Source organism: Balaenoptera ricei, chromosome 7 (genome assembly GCF_028023285.1).
Source record: "Balaenoptera ricei isolate mBalRic1 chromosome 7, mBalRic1.hap2, whole genome shotgun sequence".
NCBI classification, from domain to species: domain Eukaryota; kingdom Metazoa; phylum Chordata; class Mammalia; order Artiodactyla; family Balaenopteridae; genus Balaenoptera; species Balaenoptera ricei.
The window spans coordinates 117,601,354-117,610,335 of record NC_082645.1 but is presented as its reverse complement, the minus strand read 5'-3'; the positions used below and the strand labels follow the sequence as shown (position 1 = coordinate 117,610,335).

General features: G+C 44.1%; 1 protein-coding gene across 1 annotated transcript in view; it reads left to right on the top strand.

The window, feature by feature from the left end:
• Window positions 1–5,272: 5,272 nt before the first annotated feature.
• The window catches only part of ASB18 (ankyrin repeat and SOCS box containing 18), a 64,899-nt gene continuing 61,189 nt past the window's right edge, over window positions 5,273–8,982 (top strand). The window contains exon 1 of the mRNA XM_059928989.1: window positions 5,273–5,549. Within this exon, the coding sequence (XP_059784972.1) occupies window positions 5,345–5,549 (205 nt within the window). The 5' untranslated portion in view covers window positions 5,273–5,344. The remainder of the gene's footprint in view (window positions 5,550–8,982) is intronic.

The window sequence follows — 8,982 nt, the reverse complement described above, 5'->3', positions numbered from 1 at the left end:
AAAGAATCTGAAAAAGAATAGATACAGATACAGATGCAGATATAGACATGTATAACTGAATCACTTTGCTGTACACCTGAAACATTGTAAATCAACTATACTTCAATAAAAAAGTAATAAAAATAAATAATTAAATTAAATTATGCTTCAAAAATGTGTTTATTGAGTGAAACTCATTTGTTTGTTATTTTGTCTTTGATGGTTATACTAATGGAAAATGTCCACATCTCCAGCTGTATAACTTCATCATTGTGTCATCATAAATCATGCCCCTAACAGGAAGAAAAAAAAACAGGCAAGAGTTGTAAAGGGCTTTTATCACATCTAGCTAGTGCCCACATGCCATCACGTTGTTTCAAGCCTTCAAGGACACAAAGGAAATGAAAGTGGCCTCTGTTTTCTGGGTGCATGAATTGCTGCCCATAAAGACCACGTAACAATGCCCCTTCACAAAGCAGCTCCCCACAGCCCAGCAGGTTGATGGGTGAGCCCTTCCCGCCACACATATGTCTTGGTTGAAATTGTCAAGCCTGAAAAGCTATGAGGAACCCCTAAAAAGGGACTTAGAAAAATCTTCCACTGAGTTGAAAAGCTTCTGACCCCAGGGAGACACATCTGAGTTGCTGAAGCTGGGAACTGGGAGAGCCGGACTGCGGGAACGGGAGACAGGAGAGAACAGCCGGAGGTGGATGGAAACACCACGGCCAGGAAGGGAGCCCCGGGTCAGCCCCGAGCTGATAGGGTCCACAGCTGGATTGGACGGTGAGGTTTGAGCCAAGAGCACTTGGGGGCTGACCTACAGGGAACCCGTGTGTTGAGGGAGCAGCTCTCCAGGACCTCAGGATCTAACAGGGGCCTTTCAGGCTCAAAGAAGCAGCCAGTCTCAGAAGTGGACCCACTTCACAGCGGAATTATGCCACAGTCACTTTGAGTTAACCTGGATATGCCCGGTGTTTGTCCCTGACCTGAGGTCACAATGGGGTCTGCGTATCTGGGACTGACCATTTCTCCCAGACCATGACCCTCCATTGGCAACCAACTCACTGATTTTCATCCTAACACGGGGCTGAGACTAAATTAGACCCACACTGTATTCATTTATTCATCAGGCATTGTTATCTTGCTGCAAACTAGTTCAAGACCAAGAGTATTGACAGAGAAAAAGTGCCAAGGCTGGTGGTCTCTGAAGGCGTGCTACTGGGCTCTGCACAGCTATACCAAGCTCATTGGATGCATACTGCATGATGCAAAAGAATTCTAGCTAATGTTTATGCTTTTCTATGAGGATCTGTTACCAGTCCTCATCTAAACACATTTGTAAACATAACTTGATGTAAATCACATACAATATATCACTGAAAATCTGTGAATTATGGTACCCTCTGATGAGCATTTAAACATCCAAGCAGAACAATGAAGCGACCTTTATCTGATTCAGAGAAAGCCAGGATCCCTCTGCTATTGATTGCTTAAATATATTCTGCACCTTCAAGGACAGTCAGTGAAGGAGAAAGTCAAATACAAGATTTCCAAGAAGTTAAGGGGGAGATATTGATACTGCATCCCTTCCTCCTCAAATGATTGTTCAGCCAGTGGGGGACTGAGGCAGGGTGGGCAGTAGGGGGTCCCATGAACTAATCAAAAAAGGAAAGACAAAGAAATAGAGATCAGAAGATTTCACGCTGAAATAAAGAAATTCGTGTTGCCTTAAATATAATTTGTGTTAGTTACATTTCAATTCCTAATTTATACATAGCGGGGTTGATAAAGAATTACATTATAACAAAATTAGCCGGAATAATTAGCATAGTATATGTGCTACTGATTAAACACCCAGCAGATAGCTTGGTAATTAAGATCAGTGAGTGCCATATTTTGAGGCTTTGTCATCTTATTATCTGCCTAACAAGTGCTTCATCTTTAGCTCCCTTCTGATTTGAAGTTTGATAGCAATCTCTGATAATTCTCAGTTTATTTCTTTAAATTATCTTACCCAAATTCCGATCATTTTCCTGTGGTCACTACCCTCCCTCTCTTTGTATTGACACAAACGTGCTGGTGTCAAATTTCTTTCTAAATGTAAGGCATCTGATGCTACAAAGCATTTGTGCTTGGAAATTCAGGTTCAAAATCCCTTTCAAAACCCATCATTCTTCGGCTGAAAGAAAGAACCAGAGGCCAACCACACACTCTGCAAGTTAGTCAAACATCTGAATCCACAGAGTTCATACCTCCTTTCTAGGCAGAGCTCCATTGCTAGCAATTCCAAGAATGTCTCCATCAGGGTCCAACAGCAGCCCCTCAAGTGGCCCTGGCTGCTTGCTCACTGCTGACCCTAGGCCGTCATGCCACTGCTCCATATTCGGGGAGTCTGGGGTCAGCTGCTGTCCTTGCGACACACAGTGAGATTTTGTCATGGAAGGCAAGAGTTCAACTACCAAAGAACAGAAAGCTGGGGGCTGACTCACGTTCTTGTCACAGGCTGAGCTACGTCTGCTGCATCTCTTGAGACTGAAACCAGAATGTGTCCATGATTTTAAAGGCAGAGTGAACTCACCTACATCAACCAGGAATACTTTGAGCTGCAAGTCACAGAAAACACATGAATGGTACTTAAGGAATAAAGGCAAGAAGTCTGGCAGTTGGCGGCCTGGAGCTGGGGCAAAGGTTCAGAAATGTCATCAAGGAACCATCCGTCTCGTCCCCTCTTTCTGTCCCACTCACCTGAGTATGTTGAGCCTTCATTTCATGTCCATCACCTCATGGCTGTAAGTTGGCTGCCACAGCTCCACACATCATGTCCATGTTCAAGGAAAGAAGAAAAGGAAAGGAAAAAAATGCCAGCCACTACTTCCCCTTTCAATCAGGAGAGCAAAGAGCTTCCCAGATGCACCAGAGCAGACCATGCCTGCCCTCACTGGCCAGAACTGGGTTGCAAGAGAGGCTAATTCGTAGAGTAGCTAGCAAGGAACCTAGGGTGGAAGTTACTGACTTAGATAAACATGATTCATCACCAGGGGCCAGGCACATTGTCACAACAAAGAAAACCCAGGGTCTCTTAGGTAGGAGGAAGGAGAACAAATATTAGGTAGTAACTTCAGGGCTGGCTCCTCAAATGCAGATGCAGACACGTTGGGAAAAGCATCAGTGTATGGAAGAGAAGCTGCAAAATCATGCAGAGGAGCTGAGAGGAGAGGGGTGTGTCATTCAGGGTTCTCCAGAGAAACAGAACCAAGAGGATGTGTGTGCATATATATATATTCTTACAATAAAGGTATATATGATTTATCTTAAGAAATCAACTCACGCAATTGTCGCAACCAGCAAGTCCAAAACCTGCAGTGTAGGCCAGCAGGCTGGAGACCAAGGAAGAATTGCAGTTCTAGTTCAAAGGCCGTCTGCTGGCAGTATTCCGTCTTGCTTGGGGGACAACAGTCTTTGTTCTAGGAAGGCCTTCAACTGATTGGATGAGGCCCACCCACATTACGGAGGGTCATCGACTTTCCTCAAAGTCCACCAAATTAAACATCATCATCTCGTTAAAAAAAAAAAAAATACAGGGGCTTCCCTGGTAGCGCAGTGGTTGAGAATCTGCCTGCCAATGCAGGGGACACGGGTTCGAGCCCTGGTCTGGGAAGATCCCACATGCCGCGGAGCGACTAGGCCCGTGAGCCACAACTACTGAGCCTGCGCGTCTGGAGCCTGTGCTCCGCAACAAGAGAGGCCGCGATAGTGAGAGGCCCGCGCACCGTGATGAACAGTGGCCCCCGCTTGCTGCAACTAGAGAAAGCCCTCGCGCAGAAACGAAGACCCAACACAGCCATAAATAAATAAATAAATAAATAAAATTTTAAAAAAACAAACAAACTTCACAGGAGCATCCAGAATATGTTTGACCAAGAATCTGGGCAGTGTGGCCCAGCCAGATTCACACATAAAGCTAACCATCACACAGGGAGACAAGACAAAGTAAGAAAGGGAAGAGGTAGCAAGACTGGCACACAAGGTGAAGAGGGCTCTACAAAAGCTATGTGATATATATACATATATATGTATAACTGAATCACTTTGCTGTACACCAGAATATAACACAACACTATAAATCAACTATACCTCAATTTAAAATTTATTTTTAATTTTTCAAATTTTAAACTTTAAAAAAATAAAGCTATGTGAGGAAAGAGGAGAGATGTCATTGAAGGGCACAAAGTTGCAACCAGCAGGTAAATAAGTCCTGGAGATCTAATGCACAGTATAGTGTCTATAGACAACAATAGTGTATTATGAACAGCAAACTTTCTAAGACAGGAAGAAAACTTAATTATCCCCACCACAAAAAAAGAAGTCATAATTCTGCAACAAGGTAGAGGTGTTAGCTAACACTACAATGGCAATCATGTTACAATATATAAATGCATCAAATCAACATGATGTGCACCTCAAACTTACACAGTGTTATATGTTCAATGTATTTCAATTTTAATATATCCAAAAATTAATTTTTAAGCTAAATGGCATAGTCTGGGCCCCTCAGGTCATTACAGCCTACAGGCACTGCTGGAGCAGCTGTGTTTTGTGCCCAGGTCCGGGTGGGGAGATACAGGACCACTAGAGACAGAGGTTATGGAAAAAAAGTCCACTACCCCGCAGGAAAGCACAGAAACCAACATTAGTGCTTTGCACTTCCACGGGGCATCGAATTGGGTGCTTTAAGCCAAAGTTAGCAGCCTTAAGAAGTACAGAGGCTGCTGCTAATACTCCGGTTACTTTGTGTGTTCACTTATGTGATGCTTTTGTCTTCTCGAGACCAGCAAGTCCATCCTGAATTTGGAAACCAAAGATTTCCCTGCATTCTCAGTTTCAAGGCGTGTCCAATTTATAGTCAACCAGACTCTCTTTTTAGATGAAGTGAAGGAATACGTGGTGTAGAACATCACAGTATGTTCCTTTCAACAGAACAGAGGTTGCAAGCCCAGGCTCGGGAAAAGGATTTTCAAGTTTCAGGACACAGTCTCACTTTGATAAAAGAAGATGTTGATCAGCAGTACCTACAAGAGCTTTTTTTTAAAAAACACGCTGTCCCCTCCGCTCCTCCCACTCACAAACAGGTCTACTGCCCCCCTTTCTAGAATGATCCTTAAGTGAGGCCTTGGGGAGATTAATTCCCTTCTCCCTGTGAGGAAGCGGGTGGGGAGGACTGCTGGCGGGTGGCCGTTCCCAGGGCTGTAACTGGAGCCACGTTTCTTCTATTTATAGACACGCCCGCAGCCCTCTCCGCCCAGCTGCTGACTTTGGACTCAGTTGGGAAGAAGAGCAGTTTGGTCAACACACAAACGACATCACAATGTCCAACTCTGATTGCCTTCCCGATTACCCGGTCAACTCGGATTTCGTAAAGAGATTGAAGTCAGCCCTGGAAGCCAGGGATGAGGCGAGAGTGAGGGATTTGATCTGCACTGAAGTTCGGCAGGTGGACGCCATGATAGAACTGGCCAACGACGACTGGATGAAGGACCCCTCGGCCCAGCTGCCCTCCGGGGTGCTCCTAGGTAACTGCGATGAATCCGCTGCTTCCCCATCGTGTGCACGTGGTCGGGGTGGGGAACATTCGGGGGTGGAAGGGCAAATGGTTGAAAAAGGCAAATGATCCGTGCCCAGCTGTATGATTCTTATTTATATACATACACACATGCTGCATATACTGTATATATACATGTACCTAGTATATATCTGTATATATGTACATACTATATGTCATAGTATATATATATCATAGCATATACATATACACATATTTACTGTATTTACTATACAGTACATAGTAAATATATATATATACTATGTAAATATATACACAGTAAATATGTATATATATACTATTATATATAGATCTATACTGTGATATATACTATGTGCCTATATATATACACATACACACACATATATATACACACAGTATGTTACACAGGCCACAGTTAAAGTACAGTACAAAAAATTTAAAAAGAGAAAAATTAAACCGTGACACCACCATCCCGACCCAGCGCCTCTTTTCATTTCTCCACTTTTTTCCAAGCTAGTCTATTTGCATGTGTAAATTTCCTCTACTTATAACCGTGTGGTAGATAATAATTTTGTGTTCTGTTCTGTTGAGTTAATACACCTAAAGTACTTTCCATATTGCTACATGTCTTCTTAATTTCAATCACCTATTGAGGTGATTAATCAGAAAATACTTAAACCAAATGCCTACAAGAGGGGGCTATGTGTTTACATTTTTACTACTATCAATAATGCTATAATTAGTGTCTTTATTAGCATTCATATGCTTTTTTCTTATTCAGGGTTCTGTCCTTAGGATAAATTCTTAGGAGCTGTATTACTGGGACAAGGATAACAAATTTTCCAAATTGTTTTCTGAAAGGATTTCTATTCCTCCTGATAGAGAGTGTGTGTCGCATCACACCCTGAACATTATGGGTGGTTAATATTCATACTTAAATCTCCAATTTAGTAAGTGCACCCTGGTCATTCTCCACTGCATGCTCATCCATCCTTTTATGTTTGCTTTTTTTTTTTTTACATCTTTATTGGAATATAAGTGCTTTACAATGCTGTGTTAGTTTCTGCTGTATAACAAAGTGAATCAGCTATATGTATACATATATCCCCCTATCCCTTCCCTCTTGAGCCTCCCTCCCACCCTCCCTATCCCACCCCTCTAGGTGGTCACAGAGCACCCAGCTGATCTCCCTGTGCTATGCGGCTGCTTCCCACTAGCCATTCATTTTACATTTGGTAGTGTATATATGTCAATGCTACTCTCTCACTTCGTCCCAGCTTCCCCTTCCCCCCATCCTTTCTTTACTGCTCAGAACCAAGTCTTATCTGTAGGGTTTGGGTTTTCTTTGTAGACCTTTTTACATGTGGGTCCTTGTCTAGTCAGGTCCTTGGGCAATATCTCCTCATTTCTTTATAACTTTTTGGTCATTTTGTAGGTCTGCTTCACATAACATGTATATAATCCCATTGTCATATTTGCTGAAAATGATTTCCCTGACCAGAGCTTAACTTTTCATTGCATCGTGCTAATTCTAGCTTGTCAGATGTGCCCTCCACAATGTTAGTCTTGACTCCTAAGGAATGTTCAGGGCTCCCCTCCCCCCACTAGACAGACTCCTTCCCAACACACATGAGTGCATGCACACACGCGTACCATTGCACACACAAGGCACAAACACACACGTGCACAAACACACGCTCACACGTCCAGGAAGGACACCAAAAGGGAACGTGCCTGGGACATTGGTGCTGGTGAGTGGAGCTTTCATGTCATGAAGGGACAGATCAGAGACTGAAACTTCTAAGGGGGTGACCATCCCTCTATTCCCCCGTGATTTGGGTGCACCCCCGGTGCTGCCTCTCACCGGTGGTGTAAACAAGCTGCAGAAGGCTTTAGGGAGAAACTGGCTCCTGCTTCTTCTTTTCCTTGGTTTCCCTAATATCTGGGGCCCGGATCAGGGTGAGGGTTCAGGAGGCACGAGCCCAGAGATCACCACACCTCTATCCAGACCTTAGCTCTGCCTGGATGGGCAGGGGTCCTCACCGAGACGGCACCTGGTACACGCAGCAATCCAGGAGCCTGCCCTGGGCTGTGGAGGGCACTTTGAAACCCTAAACTGTGCTTCGGCCAGGAGTGTTGAGCTCTACATTTTGCACTTGCACTCCAGACCACCCCTGCCCCCTGCCCCCTGGCTGCCCATGAGGTGATCTTATGAACCACATCATCCTGGCCCATGCTCTCTGACCCCCACTGGGTGTAGCTAACGCAAGGTGCTGCAAGGAGCGGGGAGGGGAGGGTATTTGCTCTGGGGATGCCCCCCCGCCAGATCATCGCTGTGATTTGGCTTCACCATGGGGCTGAAGGCTCAGCTCCTGGGTGGCACCTCCTACCTCCCTCCTTGCCCCTTCAGACACAGGGAGGGGCCTCCTACGGTGGCCCTGGGGACCCCAGTTGGCTTCCCTAGCCCTGCCCGCCTTTGCTACGCCCTGGAGTTGTGCCGTCTGCTTTCTGCTGTGATTCTGACTGGAGCAAGTGCCCGTTCATCGCAGCCCCTTTTACAAACCCATCCCAGCAGGCTGGGGATTTGTGTATTTGGAGTCCCTGAGTTAAAATATCATTTCGTGTCCTTTAACAACAGCCCTAATCTGTTCTTTAGATTCATTTATTAAATAGCATAAGTGTTTTCACAGTAGGACACGTCATCAGTGCTCCACATTAATATCAATTACAGGTAACATCTTACTATTTTAAATGAACTACGTGAAAAGCTAATGATGTGATAATATTTTTCTTTCAGTATTAATAACATATTTTTTATTAATCCAAGATAAAAATCTAGTCTTTCCAACAAAAAATAAAATAAAATATCATTTCTTTTCACATTACTTATTGCCCTGCACCATCTTTACTGTCCCCACCACTTTACTAAACACTTGAAACCAATGAAATCTGTGTTAAGAGTGTCCCGTTCCCTCCCACGAAGAACCTGTATGTTCTAAATCATATCCGTATCTACTTCTCCCTGCCGAGCGGCGCAATTCAGAAGGGCAAGAACGGGTCAATGCTGCTGACATCTTGTAAGGACTTGGGCTCGTTCTGGGTTGTTTTTTGTTTTTTGGGTTTTTTTATCCTCATTTTTTTTTTTTTAACATCTTTATTGGAGTATAATCGCTTTACAATGGTGTGTTAGTTTCTGCTTTATAACAAAGTGAATCAGTTATACATATACATATGTTCCCATATCTCTTCCCTCTGCATCTTCCTCCCTCCCACCCTCCCTATCCCACCCCTCTAGGTGGTCACAAAGCACCGAGCTGATCTCCCTGTGCTACGTGGTTGCTTCCCACTAGCTATCTATTTTACGTTTGGTAGTGTATATATGTCCATGCCACTCTCTCACTTTGTCCCAGGTTCCCCTTCCC